Here is a 26284-nt window from a genome sequence, read left to right on the forward strand (position 1 = left end):
AGTCCCTCTAGTGATTGTCTATCAGACTTGACCCTGCAAGGTAATTTTTGCAGTTTTTATAAATTACACTTGCAGGGTTAAGGTTGATGGTGATACCGGAGAAACTGACGGAAGCCAAGCACAGAGAGATGGACACAGGTTTCTTCAGGAAGGAAGAGATTCTTTATTGGATCACCGATCGGGACTCAGAGGGACTAGCGTCACCAAAATACAGCAAAGTCTGAGTACTGAATACATAGAGTACATTCCTTATATAGCACTGTAGCTCCTCCCACAATTAACTACACCCACACATACCCTTAACCTATTTAATAAATAGAGTCTAAACTCATCCATCCGGTCTAACCACGTGGCTCATCTGATACAAAGGAGAGGGACGCGTAATTCCAGTTCTTACATTCCTGCACCTGGTCAGTACAGTGATAACAGTATCTTAGCTACGTGTAATTAACTAACTGATACTACAAACACATATACATACATATGCCTTGTGGCAATCTTAGCCTGCTAAACTTGTATTTTACTGGAATTACATCACATTCCCCCCTTTGATGCCTCTGATATTTCACAATTACTTGAGGCATCACTTAACCTTGGTTTGCATATACCTCAGGTTACCATGAACCAGACCAGACTTATCTTATGATGTGAATCTTTTAACACTCATCTTCCTGCATTGGTTCTCCTTGATCTAGAGCCTTATACTTATATATCGCCATTATCTGTGCAGCAGCCTTCCTCTCTGCTATACTTCCTATCAGGCTTTGCACAGACCTAACTACTAAGGGTATAAGACACGGTAGGAGTAGACACAACAGTAAAATCAGTAGGACTCCACCTACCACTGCCTTAAGCCCTCCAAACCACTCATACCAGCTACCAAACCAACTACTTGGATTGTACCCTTTCCATACCTGAGTAGGCACATGCACTAGTTTAACCATATGGCTAGTAAGCTCAGCTATTGCTTGCCCTTCGTCATCTATTTGAAGACAGCAATTGCTCAGGTTAAACTTCCCACATACACCTCCCTCTACTGCCAAAAGGTAATCCAAGGCTAATCTATTTTGGTACACTGCTGTCCTCATCCTGGTATTATGCTTCGCTAGAAGATTGAGTGCTTGTGAGGTCTCATTAGTAATAATCTCAACCACCGCCTGTAATCTTATAATACGGTTGAGCATATAAATTGGGGTTCTATAACCAAAGGTACCATCTTCTGCCCACGTGGCTGGCCCATAATAATCTATGATACGCTGGGGAGGCCATTCATTATCTTCCCAGGTGCCTATCTCTAAGGGTCCCCTTTTCTTCCTATGATTCACATCATACACTTTAACACCTAAAGTCTCACCTGTTTCAATCGGTAACAAGAAGAAGGATGGTTTGAGCATACCCAACACACATGCCCCTTCCCAGTCCTGTGGCAACTCCGAATAGGCTTTCTTACCACAGATCCAGTACAAATTTGCTGGGGCTCTCCAGGTAGATGTGATGGATAAATCAAACCACACATCCTTTAAACTGGCATATCTAGCAAACGGGTTAGATGGTTCTGAGACATTTGAAGCCGACCACCAAGTTGTATTTTTAGTATCATCATCATAAGCTTTTTGCCCTAGACAAGTTAATTCTCCTACAGAAGTATTATACATTATTCCTTTCCTTGCTATGCAAACATAACCTATGATGGAGGTCTTTAATCTCCACTCAGATTTACCTCTAACACTCAAATGATAATCGGCTTGTGTAGATATTAGTTGGTCAACTGCCTCAGAACCGGACATTACCTCCTTTGCTTCCCAAGGCCATTGGTCTCCCATGTTAGTACCTCCACACACATAGCAGTTGGTAACATTAAGACTACCGGCAATACTTTCAGCTAGGTCAATGAACAGGTTTTTAGCGTTATGGGGGATCTTATTATCTATACTCATCTCTTCATAAAAGGAATGGTATACTTGATGAGTCTGGGAGGATACCGTATCAGTCTCTATTCCTATAAACAATAATGTCCCAGGATCTAAACCCGTCCCGTATATCTGAAACCCAAATAAATTTCCATACTTATCTAGGAACTTGTCGGGGTTATTAATAAGTATATGGACTGGGTTGCATTCCATAGACTTACAATAAGGGCTAGTCGGCAACTTAGTCACTATCATGTCTTTATCTACTGTCTGTCCCCAAGTCGCCCACCCCACACAAGACCAATATGGACAAAAGTTATAGTCTTTATTTGGGCATCTAGGACTCACATATTTATTTTTACTACTGGGACAAATATATTTATCATTAGACCCATACGTCCTCTCCCATCTAAGATCCCCACATACATTCCACGGTTTTCTACCACTTGATATCGCCTTACATGCATCAAATAGCAGAACACCCGAAGAATGTACGGATTCTAACACCGTCTTATTAATTAGGGTCCCCTGAGGATCTCCATTCCTGAGAGTCAACCAAATTGTACGAGGTTGATACTCTGGACTGAAGCACTTAGGTTCTCCTACTCCTAAATGGCACACACTATAGTCTATATTTAGGTATCTACATCTTGATACCTCTCCTTTACATTCGTATTGTGAATGCCAAATTAGGGTTTGGGAAATATGGTTACCTGTTCTCGTAGTCTTAATGCATACCTCACAGCTAGGAGTGTCGGTACCTCTACCTTCCTGAATATAAAAACACATATAAATAAACACAATCAAAAGCACATCTTTCGCCGTCATCCTCAGTCTTCGTCCGTGCGATGGAACCTCAGCTTCCAGGATGTGAGGGCTGCAGGGAATGGAGTTCTGCTCGTCTTCACAGGTGTCCCTTCGAGACTTTCCTGGCTTATACACTATGTGTTGGTAAGCGGACAGGCTTTATTATGGCCTTCTCACTCACACCTGTAACAATAAAATTTGTAATCCACAATAATTCCTCGTTACTCCGACTGAGTAGTGCGTTTCAACCGGATCTTGCAGGGATTCTCTGGATCTGCTGTAATTTGCCAAGAATCGACTGCTGCTGGTTTAACCCTGGAGTGATGTATCCACGGAGTTACTTCGGCTACTTTTATCGCTGTAGGGGTAGACAAAAGAACAACATAAGGACCTCTCCACTTGGGCCCTAACGGTACATTATTCCACTCTTTAATCCACACTTGGTCTCCTGGATGATAACTATGAACAGGGGGATAAATATTCACAGGTAATCTATCTTGTACCCATTTCTGTACCTCCTCCATAGTCTTACCCAACTCTACAACCTGCTGCCGGGTAATTCCTTCTCCCAACTGACTCAAGTCCCCCCTTAAGTTACCAAGTACGGGAGGTGGTCGCCCATACATGATTTCAAAAGGAGAGAGGCCCATCCTTCTGGTAGGGGTACTGCGGATTCGCAATAAAGCTATGGGTAAGAGAACGTTCCACTTAAGTTGGGTTTCCTGACACATTTTAGCCAACTGGTTCTTTATAGTTCTATTCATTCTCTCTACCTTACCAGAACTCTGGGGTCTATATGCAGTATGAAGCCTCCACTTTATACCAAGCATATGAGTCAGTTGTTGTAGGCACTGATGAACAAAAGCTGGACCATTGTCCGATCCTATAGAACAGGGTAGTCCATATCGGGGTATTATTTCTCGTAGCAGGAATCTTACAACTTCTCCTGCTTTCTCTGTACGAGTAGGACATGCTTCTACCCAGCCTGAATAGGTGCACACAATTACCAACAGGTAACGATGTCCACCCGATTTAGGCATTACTGTAAAGTCTATTTGTAGATCGGACATGGGGAGTCCCCCCATAAACTGGACTCCTGGTGGCTTTACTGGTCCTTGTCTTGCATTATTCTTAGCACACGTTACACATCTGCGTACAATGGCCTGAGTCAAGTTGGACAATCTTGGTATGTAGAAATGTTTCCTGAGAGATTCTTCAGTACTGTCTCTCCCAGAATGTGTCCCGTTGTGATAATTTTGGACAATTTCTACCGCTAGTGATGCTGGTATGACTATTCTTCCATCTTCTAGCTGATACCACTTGTTCTCCAAATACTTTCCCGGTTCAGTCTTTAACCACTCCTCTTCTTGAGCTGTATAAACTGGAGTCCATTGGGACAGTGGAGTTGGTATAAGAGCAGCTATATGCCCCACATACTCCTGTCTTCCTGATTCAGCAGCACGCTTAGCTGCACTATCTGCCATCCGATTTCCCTTGGTTACATCACCATCTCCTCTCAGATGCGCTCGACAATGTATGATACCGACTTCTTTCGGCTCCCACACTGCTTCCAATAGTTGTAGGATTTCAGCTGCGTACTTGATTTCTTTGCCTTCTGAATTCAGTAGTCCTCTTTCTTTATACAAAGCTCCGTGGGCATGAGTGGTTAAAAACGCATACTTAGAGTCCGTATAGATATTTACTCTTAAACCTTCAGCCAATTGTAACGCTCGTGTTAGTGCTATTAATTCTGCCTTTTGTGCTGATGTTCCTTTCGCCAGTGGCCGAGCTTCTATCACCTTGTCTATTGTTGTCACTGCATATCCTGCATAGCGGATCCCTTCTTTCACATAACTACTGCCGTCGGTGTAATATTGAACATCGGGGTTCTGGATGGGAAAATCACGAAGATCTGGTCTACTTGAAAATACTTCATCCATTACTTCCAAACAATCATGTTGACTTTCAGTAGGTTGCGGCAAAAGGGTAGCTGGATTTAAGGTGTTTACAGTCTCTAAATGCACTCTTGGGTTTTCACACAACATTGCTTGATACTTGGTCATACGGCTGTTACTAAACCAATGATTTCCTTTGTAATCCAACAACGTCTGTACTGCATGTGGGACTCGTACATAAAGTTCTTGACCCAGAGTGAGTTTATCGGCTTCAGCTACTAGCAGGGCGGCTGCAGCTACGGCTCTTAGACAAGGTGGAAGTCCGCTGGCCACTGCATCCAGTTGCTTAGACATGTAGGCAACAGGTCTTTGCCATGATCCCAAGTACTGTGTCAATACTCCCACAGCCATTCTTCTTTGCTCGTGTACATATAAGTAGAATGGTCGTGTGTGATCAGGTAGACCTAATGCTGGGGCACTCATCAAAGCCTTCTTCACATCTTCAAATGCCGTTTGCTGTTCTTGGGTCCATAAGAAGGGGTCGTGCTCTGTACCTTTGATGGCTGCGTACAGAGGTTTTGCCAGTATCGCATAGCTGGGAATCCATATCCTACAGAAGCCTGCTGCCCCCAAGAATTCTCGCACTTGTCTTCTATTCTTGGGTATTGGTATTTGGCAGACAGCTTCTTTTCTCTCTGGCCCCATAATCCTTTGACCTTCAGAGATATGGAATCCCAGATACTTGACAGTTGGCAAACACAACTGAGCCGTCTTCCTGGACACCTTGTATCCTGCCTTCCAGAGAATATGTAGTAGATCGTGCGTTGCTTGCTGACATTTTTCTTTTGTAACTGCTGCTATCAACAAGTCATCTACATATTGTAACAATACACATTCTCCTGGGATAGACTCGAAATCCAGTAGATCTTGACTTAGAGCTGAACCAAATAGGGTAGGTGAATTTTTAAACCCTTGGGGCAGTCTTGTCCAAGTCATTTGGCGTTTTGAGCCCGTTACAGCGTTCTCCCATTGGAAAGCGAAAATACATTGGCTTTCTGCGGCAATTCGGAGGCAAAAGAAGGCATCTTTGAGATCTAAGACTGTGAAGTAAGTAGCCCCGCCCGGAATTAAAGCAAGCAGGTTATATGGATTGGGTACAACTGGATGTATGCTAACAACCGCATCATTGACTGCTCTTAAGTCCTGTACAGGTCGATACTCATCTGTACCGGGCTTTTGAACAGGCAGCAATGGGGTGTTCCAGGGGGAAGTACAGAATTTTAGGATACCATACCGTATGAACTTATCCAGATAGGATTGGATGTTCTTCTTAGCCTTCTGCGGAATGTGATATTGTCTTAGGCTCACTGGATAAACCCCATGTTTCAGTTCAATTTTTATTGGTGGAATATTGCGGGCCAGTCCTGGTGGGTTGTTCTCTGCCCAAACTCCTGGTATGTTAAACAATGTCTCATCACTCCTAGGGTTTTGGCTAGTCAACACTGTATAAAGTCGCCACTCTTCTTCCTTTGGTACGGATAAAGTCATAATACCTGAAGGTCCATTAAACTTTAAGGATGTTGTTCCATTTGGTAGGAACGTAATCTGCGCTTGTAATTTTGATAGCATATCACGTCCCAGCAATTGGACTGGACATTCAGGCATATAAAGGAATTGGTGTTTTACTACGTGGCCTCCCAATGTACAGAGTCGACTTTTAAGAACCGGTTTTTCAGCACTTCTTCCAGTTGCTCCTATCACAGTAATAGTCCTTCCAGATGGAGGAGCAACTAGATTAGTCACCACTGAATGTTCAGCACCAGTGTCGATCATGAACGCACTCCTTTTCCCCCCTATTGATACATCGACCATAGGCTCCGCTCGACCAAGGGGGATGGAGCCCGGTCGGTATCAATAGTCCTCCATGACAGTGTCAGCCAATCCTACAAAGTCCCTACCTTCTCTATCGCGGGACCTTTGCGCTGCTGGAATATACCTGTCTTCCCTAACACTTCCTCTGTTCCCATTACTCCCTCTATAACCATTACTCCCTCCGGGGCCTCCTCTACCTCTCGCTCTACCTCTAAAGTTTCCGTAGCCTGCCCTGGGTTGGTCTCTCTCGTACTGCTCTCTTTGCGGACATTCGTTCCTCCAATGCCCTTCTTCCTTGCAATACGCGCATTGATCCCTACTCAAAGGCTCCCTACTCCATCTATTATTGCCTCTATCTGGGCCCCGTTTATCTACGCCTGCGATCGCTACCGCTAGCATATCAGCCTTTTTACGCATCTTGCGCTCTTCCTCTTTCTTACTTTCTGTATCCCTGTTCATATAGACCTTATTTGCTACCTCCATTAGTTGGGTGATGGACATACCTGCAAACCCTTCTAACTTTTGTAGCTTGCGCTTAATATCTCCGTATGCTTGGCTGACAAAGGCGGAGTTAACCATTCGGGAATTGTCTGCGTCTTCCGGATTAAAGGGGGTATACAAGCGGTATGCCTCCAATAATCGGTCATAAAAGACACTGGGCGCTTCATCGCTTTTCTGGATCACCTCAACTGTCTTCGACATGTTAATGGCTTTCTTTCCTCCGGCTTTCATGCCAGCAATTATAGCGTCTCTATAGGCTCTGAGTTGAACCATATCAGCACCATTTACGTTCCAATCGGGATCGGTGTTGGGATAGTGTGTCGCGGCCCATGCTGCTGGATTGGCTTGGTTCAAAGCACGGGCTCTATCCTCTAATGCTTTAATGGCTGCTTGATTTATTCTTGTCCTTTCCTCATTGTTAAATAAAGTCATTAGTAACTGCTGGCAATCAGCCCATGTCGGATTATGCGTCTGTACTATTGAGGTGAACAGATCAGTCATAGCTTGTGGTTTCTCAGTATACGAGGAATTATGGGTCTTCCAGTTTAAAAGATCGGTTGTGGTAAATGGGACATATACGAAGACTGGGTCAGCGTGTGCCATTTGACCTGCGGCATCGATATAAGCTGACCCGGGATTCAGACGAAGAGGCATCTGATAGTGCTTTAATTGTTGGGCACCAGTCAACTGTTGGGTTTGGATGGGGCTACGTAGAGAGGCGTCAGTCATGGGTTCCGGTTGGGGAGAGATAGGGTATGGGGATGTGGGAGGTCGGTTTTGGGAAAAGGTCGTAAATAAAACACTTCGAGCCGAGCTAGATGAAGCTTGACCGGAAGTCTGAAGTGGCGCCAAATCAGGATATTCGTTTCTAATGGGGGTGGATTCTGGTTCCGGAAGGGGAGATTTAGTACGAGGGGGGGTGGATCCTGTACTGGAGGAGGAAGCGGAAGTGGATGAGGGTAATGAGGGGAGGGGTGCAGGACTTCCTGCGTTTGCGTCACTTCTTCTTAACGGAAAGTAAGGGGGCGGCAAAGGGATCTCGGACTCAGGGGGCGTGTCCAAAATGGGCCTAACACCAGTCCTAGTGGACGAGCAAGTCCTAGCTACCATGAGGCGACACTGCTCCTCGTGGCATGTCTGGAGCCATTTTGGCGAGTCATTTACGGCCTGTCTCCAACAGTCAATATAAGGAAACTGGCCGTAAAGTTCAGGCCTACCCGATACAGCCACGTGTAAGCGCTGTACCAGAGTTGGATCCAAACTGCCACGTGGCGGCCATGCCGCAACCAAAGTAGGCCACTCCCTAGTACACAAAGTGACCAAACGTACAGGAGACATCTTTACCCCAAAATCACAAACTTTGAATCCCTTTTTAAAATTCTTAACCATACATCCTAAGGGATCCGGAATCGTTGACTGCGACGCACCCATACTTAACAATGGAACGTCGTCGACAACGAATACTATACACGCGTACTATTCAACAGTCACACCCGTTTCCTCTGGCAACAGCACCACGTGGTACGGTTACCAAGTGAAACGTACACAATAACAATAAACACTCAGGGAATTCCCGTACACACACAGCTGTTACACCAGTCACTATATAATCAATATTATGCCCTTTGGCGTAACTATACAGTCACCCACGCTATAATTCTCTATATACGAATTACCCGTCTATAACACACCCCAGTAACATCGTCTTTTACAAATAGCGGTTACAGTACGGTTAGCATAGGTCAAAGCACAAGTTAAGGTCACAATACAATTATTAGTGGTTATGGTGTTAAACATGCAATGGACGACAATGATTAGTACTTATTATATAATGTCAGTAAATATACAGGGTTATGGTACCGTGCACTATAATACAGCAACACACTATTAACACTCTCGCTAGACGGCTGAGCTCGCGCTATCTAACAAGATATACACTTTACTAAAACAATCGTTAACACATTTACAATTCCCAACTAAACTATTGGCCAGTACCTTGAATGGACTACCTAAAACTATATACACCCGTTTTGGTTAGCCACACTGCCCAATCACCACATATATAGCGAGCTAGAGAACCGAATTTACACAGGCGCCTCTTAGTCGCACTATCAAAAGTCTAGTGGGTTCCAAATTTACACGCCTTCCCACTTAGCCCAGATAGGATGAGAACTAGCGAACCGAATTTACACAGGCGCCGCTTAGTCTCCCGGTCCCTCCGACCTAGCGAACGTAATATACACCCTAGAACGCTAGTCTAGACAAGACACCGGTGTCCGGCTAGGGCTATTTACACCAGGACCCCGCCTGACTAACCAAATCAAACGGTCTGACTAAAGAGCGTTCGATCGAGCGGTGCGCCTTCGCTCCTTCCCTCCGACAGAGGGGGCAGATACACTGATTCAAAACCCCTTTGGGCCTACCGCACAATCGGTATACCCCTAGTGGGTCCTGCCGTCTAAAACAGCAGTTGTCTTACCTCCTCGTTCCTGAACCTGAGTTCACACTCATCGACGGGGACACCCCAGCACTTCTCACGTAGAGGCCGATGATCTCCTGGACAACAGACCAGTGGCGCCGAGACGAAGGGAGGTCCACGCAGAAGTTCAGGGGTGCAGCCGTAGAGAACGTGGGCAAAGATAGACCGTCTCACGCCTCTGCCTCTCAGCTACCGTTGAACGATGAGCTTCCCGGCCAATGCACCAAATGATACCGGAGAAACTGACGGAAGCCAAGCACAGAGAGATGGACACAGGTTTCTTCAGGAAGGAAGAGATTCTTTATTGGATCACCGATCGGGACTCAGAGGGACTAGCGTCACCAAAATACAGCAAAGTCTGAGTACTGAATACATAGAGTACATTCCTTATATAGCACTGTAGCTCCTCCCACAATTAACTACACCCACACATACCCTTAACCTATTTAATAAATAGAGTCTAAACTCATCCATCCGGTCTAACCACGTGGCTCATCTGATACAAAGGAGAGGGACGCGTAATTCCAGTTCTTACATTCCTGCACCTGGTCAGTACAGTGATAACAGTATCTTAGCTACGTGTAATTAACTAACTGATACTACAAACACATATACATACATATGCCTTGTGGCAATCTTAGCCTGCTAAACTTGTATTTTACTGGAATTACATCACAATGGGAGTTGGCACTCCCTTTAACTTTATTAGGTACACAAAACATACACGTCACAACATATGGACATATTGTTTGGAAGAGCAGTTCACATGATGTAATAAATTATGAGACACAATTTTTTTAAAGCAGGCACATCATTTTCATCAGGCCAGTGGCAACTATTTAAAATAAATTGTTTATTATAGCAATATTTCCTTCTCAGTGCCATTGAAATCCCATTGATGATAGAAAGAATTTGACAGAATGGATCACCGAGTTAATGTTATGCTATCCATACTATTCGGGAATCCTCACAAAAAAAGGTGTAGAACTATGGAACTACTACTATTTTAGAAACCTGATTTGCAAATACATTAGACATTTTAATGTGCCTTTTTAAAAACGTTATTCTATATATCAGTGTATAATAAGGTATTTATCTGTGGATAAAAACAACGTGGGTCTTTCCACCATGCAGAACAAGTTACATTTATTCATTATTTATCTTATCTTATTTTTTAAAACAAAGCTTGTAAAATGGATATGGAATAGTAAATGGAATAGTACATTTAAACATTTTGTTGTTTAATCAATAAAACAAGTAAACCTTTAGGCCAATATAGCCAAGCTGGAAATATAGCATAATTGTAGTTCTATGTTGGTTGAAGTTTACTAAATTCAGATTTAAATTAATCATAATTTGCTCTGCAGTTTATCACTTGCTCTGTAGTTCTATGTAGAGTCTAGTAAAGAAAATGATTCAACTAAAAAAAATTTCCAAACCAGATTTGCTTTACTTTCAATATATTGCGATTTCACTTTGACTCAATGTGTTATAGCCTCCATAGAGTGCAAATAATACCATATTAAAAGAAATGTCAAGATATTTATATTTATGAGCTTATAACATTGAATCAGAAATCAAAATTATTATTTTGGCCAACATGAAAGGTATCAAATAAAAATTTGATAGGAAAGCAATTCTCATTAGTGGTGCTGCTGTACAAACCAAAATATATACAAAATGCAGATTAATGAACTCCTGAAACCTGCACAGTTGGGTGTCTTTGACTTCAGTGCGGCTTGGTAAATGAAAATCTAATGGATCATTTTTGTTTGGTTTTGATTTAAAAGCAGTTCAGCTGTTGAATTACTATTGTAAACGCGGGGTAAACGGGGCACCTGCAGAAGACCCGTTTGTCATCTGTCGATCCTAAAAGAAATTGTTGCAGGCCCGCACACTAAGGGGGCCCATCGGCCTATTTCAGTAAGGGGGCCCCAGGGGTCTGCAGACTGTATAACCACCTCAAAGATATGATGCAGTTACAGCTGGCTACATTGTCCATTTAAGACATAGGTAAAAGAGAACATAGTATTATAGATATCTGTTAAAGTTAATCTATTTTTCTCTAATATTTGAATTGCAGGTGGAGTCACAAACACGGCACAATACCAGAACAGGCTAATGGTGTATGACCCAAGCCAGGTAAGTAAAAAAAAAATGATTTCATTTTTAAAATAGGGAATCACTTCTGTGTAAATATGATCGTACAGGAATAAAAGCTGTATGAGAAATTGCTAACCTAACCATAGCAATGCACATCTCCAGGGATGTGGGATATGTTAAAACAATATTCATGAGTCATAGTCCTATGACGGCTGGGAAGATAGTCTTAGATGACTAGAATTCTAATGCACAGAAAAGTACATTTGTTAAATAGTGAAATGTTTATTAAGTAACGGTCAAAATCAATCATATTTCAAATGTGCAGCAGTATGTAAGGTCTAATTCCGATTAAGGTCTCAATTTAATATTATTGGATAAGTTTAACAGCTTAATGTAGTTGTTCTGGTGAGTATAGATAGTCACTAAAGGCATTTTCATGCAAACACTGTCTTTTCAGAGAAAAGGCAATGTTTACATTAAAGCCTATGGACACCGCCAGTGGCCACTCCTCAGATGGCCACTGGAGGTGCTTCCGGGAGCAGCGTGCAGCACTGAGAAACAGTGTCTTCATCCTCTGCATGGAGATGTTGAACTTTCCTCACGGAGATGCATTTATTCAATACATCTCTATGAGGAGATGTTAATTGGCCTGACTTGCATTTGGCCCCACCCCCACCCACCTACTTGGCAATCTCAGCCAATCCAATGCTGTCGGACCTGCACAGAGCTGGAATATAAGGTATATTTTATCTAGTTCTCTGGGGTCTAAGGAAGGGGGAGAGGGGGGTGGGGAAGCCACCTAAATGGTGGTTTTAACACTATAGGGTCAGGAAGTTTATATAGCTGGGGAGAGATCAGGGTATTACTGGAGCTCGGAATGACTGTAGCGCAGAACTTCCATCTCCCTCGCGGCCTTGAGGATAGATTCCTTTTTGGCGAACACCTCCAGGCCGCCTATGACATCCCTGGGTGGTGCGTCTGGGGGTCCCTTCAGGCATAAAGCGCGGTGGGCTCTCCCAAGGTGTAGAGGTGAGGTGAGTTCCCTATCCAGCAGGCCATTAAAGATCTCCTTTAGGATGGCCTGGAGGTGTGAGGGGTCAGTTTCCAGCTCAGGGATGCCTTGGAGCCTTAAGTTGTCCCGCCTCCCCCTGTTATCTAAATCTGCCACATGGAGCGCCATACCTCGCAGGATGTCCTCATGCTGTGTCAAGGTATCTCCTGCTTAATTGTGTGCCGATCGGAGCTGATCGCACGTGGCTTCCACGCGGTCTCCAATTCCTTGGATGTCATCCCTGAGGGCCTGGATGTCCAGCCGGATGGAGGCTTGCAGGCTGCTGAAGTCTTCCCCAGTCCCTGTCTTCATGAGCTGGCGATGTTTCAGCAGGGGAGAAGGCAGGTGAGTGAGCCCCAGTGCTGTCAGAAGCCTCGTCCGAGGGGGGCTGGGAGGCCATATCCGATGGTGTGGTGAGGTACCAGCGCAAGGAGGGGGTGAGAGACCCCTTTTTAGGTTCAGCAACTCTGTGGGAGCTCTATGTGCGGGGGTTTTTGCCCATTTTGAGGAGGTTTAGAGGGATTTACTCCTAAATAACATGAGGAGATCCAGGAGAGAAATTTTAAGTGGCCATCACCGATCGTGATCAGGCCCCACCCTCCTTGTTTTTCTTTTATATTTGTAATTATTCCTCTAATTATTTTAATGAAATAAAAATTACATAATTGATACACAATTCATTGATGTTATCCAGGGTTGCTGCTTTTCTTCTTTTTCAGTTGTGGATTTAATAATGTTAGATCACCGGTTAATATAAGCAGGAAAACAAATCCTGCATATTATAAGTGAGGACCACTGTGTGCCTGACTGAGGCTTAGCTCCCACAGAGCTGGTGTCACGACTGCTAGTGAGGTCCAGCACGCAGAACTATGTAACATCTACATAGACAGAACAGAAAATGATAGAACGTAAAATGGTCCTTAGAATGGCCGGACTAATACGTTAAAGACAGAGAATGGTCAAGGGATAGCCGAGGTCAAGGAAGCCAGAAATATACAATACCATTTAACAAGCCAAGTCAGGGAAACCAGAATAGTCAGGAATAGCAAAGGGCAAAATACCGGGTATATAAAAAAACAGGACAAGAAAACGCAATCTCGGGAACCAGGAATGGAAACCACAACAGGGCAATGAACTGTAAAACTTCAGGGATTTAAATATCCCTCCTTTGACTGTGATTGGTCAGAGGGTGACCTCTGACCCCAGAACGTGCATGTGCGTCAACGCCATACGCACGTTCGTGTGACCCTGGGGGGGGGAGGAGGAAGCTATCTGTGGCTGCCAACGCATGGTTGGCGCCATCTTTATTTTGGGCAGGCGCCCAGGAGAAGCCGGCGGAGCAGCTCCCAACTCGCCGTTGAGCAGGTAATCTTAGTTCATTGGCGCGGTCGCACCGGTTAGGTGCGACAGCACATCGCTGCGAGCCGTGACAGCTGGGCTGATAAAGGAAATGATGTCCCTCCGAGCTGTGAGTTCACCATGTGTACACAGAGAGTATAAATTGGGCAGACCTTGGATCACAAAGGTAGGAAAAAGTAAAATTCCTACTTTTACATCAGAGATCAGGGAAATGGAAGCTTAAAGCAGGAACTGGATAGAACAGGTAAGAGGGGTAAAGAAAAAAAACACACTAAATGGGAACAGAATGATGGTAAAAAAAAAGTGACAAAATTAAAAGCAAGAAGTAAATACAAAACAATAGACAAACTTTTTACATTTTGTCTACAAGAATATCTGTGCTTCAGCTCATTAGAAATCAGATGCTAAAATTATATTACGGACACAAAAAAAAAAAAAAAAAAAAAAAATCACTTTTGCTGTTCCAAAATAGGAAACCCTGTCGGAAAGATTACTGTCTAATCTGCCTCCTGGCAAATCTTCCATGATTTTAACCCATGCATATCCAGGAAGAAGTGCTAGTTTGTGCCTATCCTGAATATTTGTCTGCAGAATTCCCTCTCTACTTAAATCCAATGTGTATACATTTTACTGTTATTTTTGCAAAAGATCAAACATATTTTGTATGGTCTGCGGTTGTTCAAAAACAGACCACACTGAAATAATTTTGCATTGTCTTTTACAAATTTCAGAATTACAGTAGATTTTATAAAAAATAATTGTGAATATCCTAAAACATGCCAATCACGTGTATGTGTACTTAAAATAACTGATGACATTTTTTATGAAACTACATAATTAAAATTCTTATGAGGCCTACGAAAAATGTTCTCCATATTTGAAATCACACAGAAACTTAGAGCTTCTATATTTATAGAAATCTTTGTCGTACTCTTTAAAGCATACATACAGTTAATATATGACTCCCCCTCCCTAACTCATGTTGTTGTTTTTTAATGAGGGCTGCTTCATGTTTGCACACACCAGCTCGCTTTCAAAATTCTGCTGGCATATTGTTTACGGTGGGCTCCGGCAAACCACATCTGTTTGTACCAGCTCTGAATCTCAATCACTCTATCATTCAGCACTGGGGCACGACTTTAAGCAAGGCCTTTGTAAGGAGTCAATAATGACTGCCATCTGCCACAGAGCACAGAGCTACCTGCTAACAGACAGGCTAAGGTGACCTCTGTGTCCCCACTACTGATTAGTATTCAGAGACTGACTATTAGTTCTGACCCTGTGAAGACCCCATGCCTCTGCCTTTGCAGAAGATCACCTGGCAGACATTGCAGAGGAGGAAAGGAATGTTGTAATCAGCAAACAGGAATACTTTGCAAATCAGATAGGTTCTTTATCTTTCTATCATGGGACCTGATTGCTAAGTCGAAAATGTATTTCTTAATGTAATACTACTTGGTGAACGTGCAGTTAGATGCGAATGCTCTTCAGAACCAAACCTTTTCTTGTTAATGACAGGAGTAAATTGTACTTAATGAGACAATAAGAACATGTGCCAATAACTATTTTAATACATGTAATTTGACAAGTGGTATAAATAAATCAATTAGTAGTTAATGATCATATTGCAACTTCCCATTTTTGCCTTCCTCTGGTCGCTCTGTTTATTTAACTATAGCATATTTTGTAGAAGGGGTATATAAAAATCAAATAATTGGCAAACAAGTTAAGGTGAATGTGGGGCTGCTCAAACAGATTTACAGTCGTCTAGTGGTATATGGAGCATTACACTGGTAGTAGTAGTGGTTATGAGGCCAAGATTCTCCAAACCAATTTTGAATGGTTTGACACTTACTTGGATTTCTCATGTGCCTGTAATTTTTATTATTATTATTACATTATTATTTATAGAGCGCCAGTAAATTCTGTAGCGCTGTACAATGCTGTAATCCGACTCACTTCACAGACATTGCTAAAGTGGAATTAAAGCCAGATATGGAGAAAACTGACAAATCAAATGACAAAAGGATATAGCAGTATCTGTGTAGCTTCATCTTAAGCACCCACGGTACCCACGCTAAGTATCAAGCCATTAAAAAAACTATTCTTAAAAGTAACATAGCACCAGGGTACCACTGGCAGTCTGGCACCATAACAACTGCAGCGGGCTATAGAGGCTATGTTGTTCAAAGGGCTCATTTAAGCAATAGATTATTATCAAATCAACTCATAACATACATTCAAAAGTCATTAAGCATCAAAGTGATATTTAATTTGTATTTGCAGAATAAATGGATCAGTCGAAGCCCTATGTTGCAAAGAAGAGTGTACCATGCAATGGCAGCCGTCCAAAGGAAGCTTTATGTACTAGGAGGGAATGACTTAGATTATAACAATGATCGTATATTGGTGCGGCACATAGACTCCTACAATATTGATACAGATCAATGGACACGCTGCAATTTCAACCTGCTCACAGGTAAATCTTTTAGACAGAGTTAGGCAGCCCAGAGTCCTCAAACTGAACTGCAAAACACATGCTCTTTTTCAATAGTCTGAAAACTGTCATTTATAGAACTCTATCGCTTAAGATTATTTGCTCCTTTATAGCTCAATGATGCACAAGCAAAAGGATGTAATGTAAATAATAAATGGGTTTATATTGTTTGCATTCAGCTAGTTTAAAATGTTGCCCAGTGTGCTTGAATTTAACTGAATACTGGCACGTCAGACCTTAAGGAGTGGAACAGCTATAAAATATTGTAGAATTTAGAATGTAGTTTTCAGATAGTAACCTATGAAATAGATTTTGATGTGTCGGTGAGAAGATGCTCATTAGCTACATAATAGATCAAAAAATTGTACTAGACATATTGTCAGAAAATGTATAGATTAAAAGTTTATTTTCTGGTCTATTCGGTTAGGTGTGTGCATGTAATAACATTTATATACCTCAATCCCTGAATGTCATACTTGTTTTTTTTATATTCCTGGAACCTATATACCTAAATAAAATGTATTCAGCATTATTGAAATATTCTGGTACATGTGAATAGCAACAGTAAATAAAATATTCTGCTACTGCCAGAGGCGTTACTAGAACTCACTGGCCCTGGTGCGAAAATTGCCCTGGCCCAACCCACATGCATATCATTACCTCATCCAACAGCCCCTGACTGTGTTTCATTCCACCCAGCTCCTCCATGCGTCTCATCCTCCCCTCCCCCCATGTGTCTTATTCACCCCCAGACCCTCCATGTGCCCTTTGCCCCAACCCCTCCATGTGTCTCATTTTCTCTCCAGCCTTTCCATGTGTCTCATTTCCATCCCCAACCCCTCCAAGAAATTGCAAGTGGCCCCTCCTACCTGGAAAATGCCCTTCCTTTGATTTAAATAGTTCCAAAAAGGTAAAGTGTCTATACATATAATAGTTATTTCACTATGGAAAATTTTATATGATCCCCTGGAGGATGAAAAATCATTTACAATGGGGAAAAAATCTATTAAATATGGTGAAAAGGTACACAGGAGCCAGACTGATTAGAAGACAAGAAACAATCCCTTCAATGAATGTTTTTTTTTTTTTGTTTTTTTTTTTTAAAGGTCAAAGCGAATCTGGAGTTGCTGTGCATAATGGGAGGATTTACTTAGTCGGTGGTTATTCAATTTGGACAAATGAACCATTGCAGTGCATACAGGTAAGTAACAGTGATTCCAACAATGGCAGATTTTTTTTTTTTTTTTTAAATAACACTAATAATTTGACTAATATGTAACACATTTATGCCAGTCATTATATACATCTTTGCTCCCTACGTACCTTAAAAATGTGTTTAAATATTTTTTTTTTAAAGTTGATGGCCCATCAATGATACACATATAATTAGATGAGAACAGATGAATCTGTCCCAATTGGATAGCAAAAAAAAAAAATAGTTAAAAATCTCTAAGAAGCTTTAATATAAACTCAAAAACAGCGAACAAACACATAGTTACATAGTTACATAGCTGAAAAGAAACTTGCGTCCATCAAGTTCAGCCTTCCTCACATTAGTTTTTTTGCTGTTGATCCAAAAGAAGGCAAAAAAAAACAGTTTGAAGCACAATTTTGCAACAAGCTAGGAAAAAAATTCCTTCTTGACCCCAGAATGGCAGTCAGATTTATCCTTGGATCAAGCAGTTATTACCCTACATTGAAAGATGATATCCTTGAATATTCTGTTTTTGCAAGTATGCATCTAGTAGCTGTTTGAACATCTGTATGGACTCTGATAAAACCACTTCTTCAGGCAGAGAATTCCACATCCTGATTGTTCTTACAGTAAAAAAACCTTTCCTTTGCCTTAGACGAAATCTTCTTTCTTCCAGTCTAAACTCATGGCCTCGTGTCCTATGTAAAGTCCGGTTTGTGAATAGATTTCCACACAATGGTTTGTATTGGCCCCGAATATATTTGTATAATGTTATCATATCCCCTCTCAGGCGACGTTTTTCTAAACTAAATAGGTTTAAATTTGTTAACCTTTCTTCATAGCTGAGATGTTACATTCCTTTTATTAATTTTGTAGCTTGCCTCTGCACTTTTTCTAGTGCCATAATATCCTTCTTTAGAACAGGTGCCCAAAATTGCACAGCATATTCAATATGTGGTCTTACCAGTGATTTATAAAGAGGCAAAATGATATTCTCGTCCCGAGAATGAATGCCCTTTTTCATGCATGACAATACCCTACTGGCCTTGGCCACTGCTGATTGACATTGCACATTGTTGCATAGTTTGTTGTCTATAACAATTCCCAAGTCCTTTTCGTGTGTTGTTATCCCTAATTCGCTTCCATTAAGGGTATACGTTGCTTGTGTATTCTTTACGCCAAAGTGCATAACTTTGCATTTTTCAACATTACATTTCATCTGCCATTTGAGTGCCCAGTCCTCCAGTCTATCTAAATCCCTCTGCAGCAAAGTAATATCTTGCTCACATTGTATTATTTTACAAAGTTTTGAGTCATCTGCAAACACTGAAACATGACTTTCAATGCTGTCTTCAAGATCATTTATAAACATGTTAAATAGAAGGGGTCCCAGAACAGACCCCTGAGGGACACCACTTGCCACCTCTGTCCAGCTTGAAAATTTACCATTAACGACAACTCTTTGTACTCTGTTTTTTAACCCAATGTTCTACCCAAGAACAAGCATTTTCATCTAGACCGATTTCCTTGAGTTTGAACACTAATCTTTTGTGTGGAACTGTATCAAATGCCTTGGCAAAATCCAAATAGATCATATCCACTGCAACACCCTGATCTATACTTCTACTTACTTCTTCGTAGAATGCCATCAAGTTAGTTTGACACGACCTGTGCTTCATAAAACTGTGCTGATTTTTGCTGATAACCATGTTCTTCTCAAGGAATTCTTGAATGTTATCCCTTAACAACCTTTCAAATATTTTACAAGCCACAGAAGTTAAGCTCACAGGTCTCTAATTTCCAGGCAAGGATTTTAAACCCTTTTTGAATATAGGAACCACATCTGCCTTCCTCCAATCCTCCGGAACACTTCCTGAAAGTAAAGAATCTTGAAAGATTAAAAACAGAGGTTCACTTATTTCTACACTTAGTTCCTTAAGTACACGTGGATGGATACCGTCAGGCCCTGGAGCTTTGTTTATATCAACTTTCTTTAGTTGCTGCAGCACCTTGTCTTGAGTTAACCAATTACAATTATTCTGCAAGTTTTTAGTAGCAATCATTTGCACATCTATTGCCATGGGTTCGTCCTTAATATGTACAGAGGAGAAATAGTTATTTAAAATTCCTGCCTTTTCCTGGTCTTCATTGACTAACACCCCCGTTTCAGTTTTTAGTGTATCTACACTTTATTTTTTATTTTTTTTTAGAATTTATGTACTTAAAAAATGCTTTGGGGTTGGTTTTGCTCTCTTTAGCTATCATTTTTTCATTTTGAAGTTTAGCAAGTCTAATTGCCTTTTTGCACGCATTATTTGCTTCCTTATATCTTTTATAACAGTGCTCCCCAACCTTTTTATCGCCGCGGACCGGTAAACGTTTGATAATTTTTCCGTGGCCCGCTTGTTTTGATTTAATAAGACAAAAAAAAAAAAAAAGAGTCACATATATTAAAAAAAACACACAGACACATACATAGTGAGAAAATCACAAACACAGTCACATAAAGACATAGACTCAAAATTGTTGGTTCAGGGTCCCACACATACTCAGACTGAATGTATATAGCATGTTCATGTGAGAGTTAATAAAAATGGGGTACATATGAGGGTATGTGACAGACAGGATAGGTAGGTAGTGTTACACCAGCAGACTAATGCTGATGTAACACCACCTATACTCAGCAGCTTCTTTCCCAGTCACAGACTGGGGGAGTTTCTGTGGCTGGGAACTCAAGGCTGTATTTCAGTCTCCTACCTACCTTGTCCCAAACTGCCTCTGCTTCCATGCAGTGCCCCTTCTCTCTGGTGCCCGATCACAAGTCTCCTCTGCCCTCTGTTATGGCGCCAGTAGTGTGTGCATGGGGGCAGTGTTTGTGGGGCAGTGTGTGTAGTGTGTGTAGTGTGTGTATAGGGGCAGTGTTTGTGGGGCAGTGTGTGTAGTGTGTGTATAGGGGCAGTGTGTGTATAGGGGCAGTGTGTGTAGTGTGTGTATAGGGGCAGTGTTTGTGGGGCAGTGTGTGTAGTGTGTGTATGGGGGCAGTGATTGTGGGGCAATGTGTGTAGTGTGTGCATGGGGGCAGTGATTGTGGGGCAGTGTGTGTATGGGGGGTAAGGAGGGTAGGGAGGCTTTTTTATATTTTTTTTAATTAAAATTAATATATTAATGTCCCCCCTCCCTTCTTACCTTTACTGGGAGGAGGGGGGACATTTCTTAGTCCCTGGTGGTCCGGTGGGGAATCCCTGGTGGTCCCAGCGGTGGTGAGATGAACTCTAGCCCAGTTACAGGGCTAGAGTTCACTCTCGCGAGATTTGGAGTGTTGCCGTGGTTACCGCGGCAACGCTCCAAATCTCGCGAGAGGAGGACCCGGAGGAGCTGCAGGTAAGAGCTCCCGGGTCCTCTCTCACTCCCTCCCCTGCCGGCTGTCAGCACAGTGCCTGCAGACCGGGGAGGGAGATCTCTGATCTCCCCTCCGGTCCGCAGGCACATTGCAGGGCTGGCACTTGGGCAATGCCAGCCCTGCATTAGCCGGCAGACTCGCACACCCCTGGGCGGCCCGGTACCGTTTGGAACTGTGCGGACGGACCCCACCCCCCCTCCCTTTACTTTCATTGAATTGTATTGTTGTGGTGTTATCAAGCATTGGGGCAAAAGTAATCCTCAGGGTCAAGTTCTGAGGAAGGATATTGTGGTAAATGGTTTTAAATAAAAGGTGGTCAGGTTAGTTATGACTGACTGGCAATAAAGTTGAAAGTTGAAAGTTTTAAGTAAAACGCGGTCAAGTTAGTTATGACTGACTGGCTATTTAGTGGTTAATAACGTTAAAAGTTTGGAAAGGTAGTGAACTATATGTTATATGGTTACAAAGTGAGCTTTGAATAAACACCAAGGCCAAGCCCATTAAAAAGTAATTAAACGTTGTCTGTGGTTATTGTAATATTGCCTACCATACATACACAAGATATGTAGCATTTGGTGTGATTTCACTTATAGCTCACATTGTCAGTCTTAAGGTATTTTTTATGCCTGTAGTTGCCATGACATATGTTACTCGATAATAAAAAAAAATGCATTGAGGTTTATGTATAAAAGTGTAGCATTCATTTTTGTGTTATCCTGGATATTTTTCCTATTTGTGCCTATTTTTTCCCTTATTTGCAACAACATAGTCTATACTGCACCTCTTCTGCCATTGTTTTTCCTGTTCAAGTTTGGTTTTCAAATGGGTTAATTCCAAAACATACAAAAAGAAGCACAAAAGTAAACCTTTCCAGACATATTGTTCTGCCACTTTCAGATTGACATGCTTTCTAAAATAGCTTTCACCTTCTTTTTATTTCAAATTCCATTAAAAAAAATAAAATATAAAGGTGGAATTTGTTTTTGTTGCACTACAGAAAAGGTAAGGGAAAAAAGGCCCCAATGTATAAAGGTGGAGTCAAATTTATACATAAGAAATGGGTTAGATGCACAAAAATGGCTAAATTGTGAAAACAAATGCCTGTTTCATACATGACCCCCATTATGTCAAGGGAGCTTAGTTATATGAATGGGAAGTTTTCACAGTTTTATAAATGAGAGTATAAAAGAGTGCACGCTGTCGCTCTCAGTGTATCATCGGCGCCAAGTCCAAGGCCTGATTGAAGCCTTGGACGTTTGCTAGAAGGAATTGGGCAGAGCTGACAGTAACTGGCTTGGCTGATATGGCATTAAACCACTTGTTAACAGTTTAACACATAAAATGCACCCAGACCACTTCAGCTCATTGAAGTGGTCTGGGTGTAGTGTCCCATGTCCCTTAACCATGCAAATGTAGTTATTGCAGTTTTTAATACTACAGTTATTGCCTTGGAGGGTTAACTCCACCTATAGTGGCTGTCTACCAGACAGCCACTAGAGAGACTTACAGGTTGTTAGGCGACTTTTGGTTGCCTGACGCTGGATGTCCTCACACTATGCATGAGGACATCCAGTGTCACCCAAAATGGACTTTGGTGTCTAGTGGTTGGGGAAGAAAGACTTTGCAGTTAATGGGCAGTGTGGCATTGCAAGGTCTATTAAACAGTTGCCTGCTTGGGGTGGGGGAATAAACATTTTGCTCTCATGTTGTCCTATGCCAGAGTATACCCGTAAACCTAAACAATAATATTGAAACTGAAGCTAGTTCTGCTATTGGAATAATAGATTCTTCTTAAATTCAAATTCGGACATGTTCTCTGTAGTCGGAAGTGACAAACCTTCCCAGTGGTTGCTTTAGTCTGGTTCTTGTGTTAGCCATATATTAATTCAGTGCCCTAGCTGATTATTATGAATTGCTACTGCACATTAACACCCTTTCTTTTCTAGGTTCTTGATGTTAGCAGAGACGGCAAGGAGGAAGTATTTTATGGACCTAGACTACTATTTCCTTCTAATGGGATTGCAGCAAGCTTTCTACCTGCTCCATATTTCTCTTGTCCTAACCTTCAGACTTTGCAAGTTCCTCATCACAGGATAGGCACTATGTGATAACTATTAGCAACAATACCGTTATATATATATATATATATATAAAAAAAAATTCAATGAGTCAAGTGCTAAGAACGCAGTCTTTCAAGTAGGTTAACATATTCATGTGGTCTCAGCTCTTCTTGTGACAATGGATAAGTTACTACGTGACACCACAAGCATCGAATATTAGATTGTAAGCTTTTCAGAGCAGGGAATTAAGGTGCCTGAAAAAAAAGGACTCTATAGTACAGTATACATTGCTATTTCATTGGTATGCTGGAATTAATCAATAATCAAAGACCAGTGAATATGCAAAATGCTAGTTTTTCACTGCACCATGTATGAAGACTTTGTAATCTAGAATACACACACACACACACACACACTGAAAATACAAATCTCACGATAATCCCTTTTTATTTTCTGTGAATCTGTTTTAAAAACACTAATTTATTTTAACTCCTGTAAAATTCTATAAATATTAGAGAACAAGAATTAAGGGCAATGCAATAGTATACAATATTTTCAAACATATGCAATTTAAATGATGTATGTGATTAAAAATAAGGGATTACAAAAGGGAATGTCAAATGAAAACTACCATTTTGTTGTCTCCATATTACTCTGTTCCGTTACTGAATGGAATGTCATGCTGAACTTCATATATAAGAAAATAAATTTAAATATAAGGACTGTGATGAATAAAACCATTGCATTTTCACTTTTGCTGCTAATACGCTACTGAATAGCACACCTAAGTGCATATAAATAAAAGACATCACTGCATATCTAATGTACCATTTGTTTTGTTCTAATAAAAAAACAAACATTTTCATAAAAGTATTAATATACTGAAAACCTCCGTTGCCAACAAATTTTTTTGCAGCGTTGATTGATAATCTGCACTGTGTGTGAACAAATCTCTGAATGGGGTATAGAAGCTCTGCTGTGTTCTTGCTGTGTCAGGTGTTTCTCCTTTCTGAAGGATCTGAGATAAAGCTGTGTGGTGTAAATAGAATTGTATTTAAAAGGAACACTATAGTCAACTAAATTACTTTATATAAATAAAGCAGTTTTAGTGTATAGATCATTCCTCTGCAATTTCACTGCTCAATTCACTGTCATTTAGGAGTTAAATCACTTTGTTTCTGTTTATGCAGCCCTAGCCACACCTCCCCTGGCTATGATTGACAGAGCCTGCGTGGAAAAAAAAACTGGTTTCACTTTCAAACAGATGTAATGTACCTTAAATAATTGTATCTCAATCTCTAAATTGAACTTTAATCACATACAGGAGGCTCTTGCAGGGTCTAGCAAGCTATTAACATAGCAGGGGATAAGAAAATCTTAATTAAACAGAACTTGCAATAAAGAAAGCCTAAATAGGGCTCTCTTTACAGGAAGTGTTTATGGAAGGCTGTGCAAGTCACATGCAGGGAGGTGTGACTATGGTTCATAAACAAAGGGATTTATCTCCTAAATGGCAGAGGATTGAGCAGTGAGGCTGCAGGGGCATGTTCTATACACCAAAACTGCTTCATTAAGCTAAAGTTGTTCAGGTGACTATAGTGTCCCTTTAAGGAACACTATAGGGTCAGGAACATAAACTTATCCCTGACCCTATAGTGTTAAAATCACCATTTAAAAGATAATAAAACATACCGTATATACTCGAGTATAAGCCGACCCGAATATAAGCCGAGGCCCCTAATTTTACCCCAAAAAACTGGGAAAACTTATTGACTCGAGTATAAGACTAGGGTGGGAAATGCAGCAGCTGCTGGTAAATTTCTAAATAAAATTAGATCCTTAAAAAATTATATTAATTGAATATTTATTTAGTGTGTGTATATAATGAATGCAGTGTGTGTATGAGAATGCAGTGTGTATATGAGTGCAGTGTGTATATGAATGCAGTGTGTGTATATGAGAATGCTGTGTGTATGAGTGCAGTGTGTGTGTATGAGTGCAGTGTGTGTGTGAGTGCAGTGTGTGTGTATGAATGCTGTGTGTGTGTATGAGAATGCTGTGTGTATGCATGCAGTGTGTGTGTGTATGAGTGCAGTGTGTGTATGAATGCAGTGTGTGTATGAATGCTGTGTGTGTATGAATGCTGTGTGTATGAGAATGCTGTGTGTATGAATGCAGTGTGTGTGTATGAATGCAGTGTGTGTGTGTATGAATGCAGTGTGTGTGTGTGTGTGTGTGTAATGCAGAGTGTGATGCAGAGCCTTGGTGGGGGGTGGGCATTTTTATTTTTTAATTATTTTAATATTTTTTTGCTTCATTACATTTTATTATTATTATTATTTTTTTATTTTATTATTATTTTTTATTTTATTATTATTTTTATTTTATTATTTTTATTTTTTTTATTATTATTAATATATATACATTTTTTTCGTCCCCCCTCCCTGCTTGCTAGCTGGCCAGGGAGGGGGGCTCTCCTTCCCTGGTGGTCCAGTGGATGGGCACTGTGTAGGAGGGGGCTGTGGGGGCTGCAGAGAGATGTTACTTACCTTTCCTGCAGCTCCTGTCAGCTCTCTCCTCCTCCGCCGGTCCGTTCAGCACCTCGGTCAGCTCCCAGTGTAAATCTCGCGAGAGCCGCGGCTCTCGCGAGATTTACACTGTGAGCTGACAGAAGAGCTGAACGGACCGGCGGAGGAGGAGAGAGCTGACAGGAGCTGCAACTGGATGCAGTTGAACAGACTGCATATTTACTTACCACTCAAGTCCTAGAGCTACAGAAGCAGATCAGTGACCTAACCTCAGCCCAAGCTACGCTAGGCCACCAACTGGCTGCATTAGAAGACAACAGATGGTGTCAGATGGACATTTTCTCCACAGGCTGTTTATGGCCCTGTTGCCCCCAAAGCAGGATAAAGGCTAATTGCACTGAATGTTCCACTTCCCTAAATCACAGCTGGCTAAGGCTTCGGTCACCAGTGATAGGTTAATCAAATTTCAGAATAATCAAGAGAAGGCGGCATTCATGAATGCGACCGGGGGAAGACCCCGTACTGTTTCGAAGAAATGGATTATAGCTTTTTCTCAAACCTTTCCTGCACAATCTTGCAGTGGAAGAAGTCTCTCCAACCCTTGACTACTCTGTCTACTAAGGGCAT

At 41.6% G+C, this 26284-nt stretch overlaps 1 protein-coding gene across 2 annotated transcripts in view; it reads left to right on the top strand.

Moving 5' to 3' along the window:
- Positions 1 to 23518, top strand: part of KLHL32 (kelch like family member 32) — a 308535-nt gene extending 285017 nt beyond the window's left edge. For both annotated transcript variants that reach the window (XM_063441325.1, XM_063441326.1), the window contains 4 exons: positions 11548 to 11606; positions 16264 to 16456; positions 17581 to 17675; positions 23016 to 23518. In XM_063441325.1, the coding sequence (XP_063297395.1) occupies positions 11548 to 11606; positions 16264 to 16456; positions 17581 to 17675; positions 23016 to 23177 (509 nt within the window). In that variant the 3' untranslated portion in view covers positions 23178 to 23518. The remainder of the gene's footprint in view (positions 1 to 11547; positions 11607 to 16263; positions 16457 to 17580; positions 17676 to 23015) is intronic.
- The last annotated feature ends 2766 nt before the right edge of the window (positions 23519 to 26284 follow it).

This window comes from Pelobates fuscus, chromosome 2 (assembly GCF_036172605.1).
Source record: "Pelobates fuscus isolate aPelFus1 chromosome 2, aPelFus1.pri, whole genome shotgun sequence".
In the NCBI taxonomy this organism is placed as follows: domain Eukaryota; kingdom Metazoa; phylum Chordata; class Amphibia; order Anura; family Pelobatidae; genus Pelobates; species Pelobates fuscus.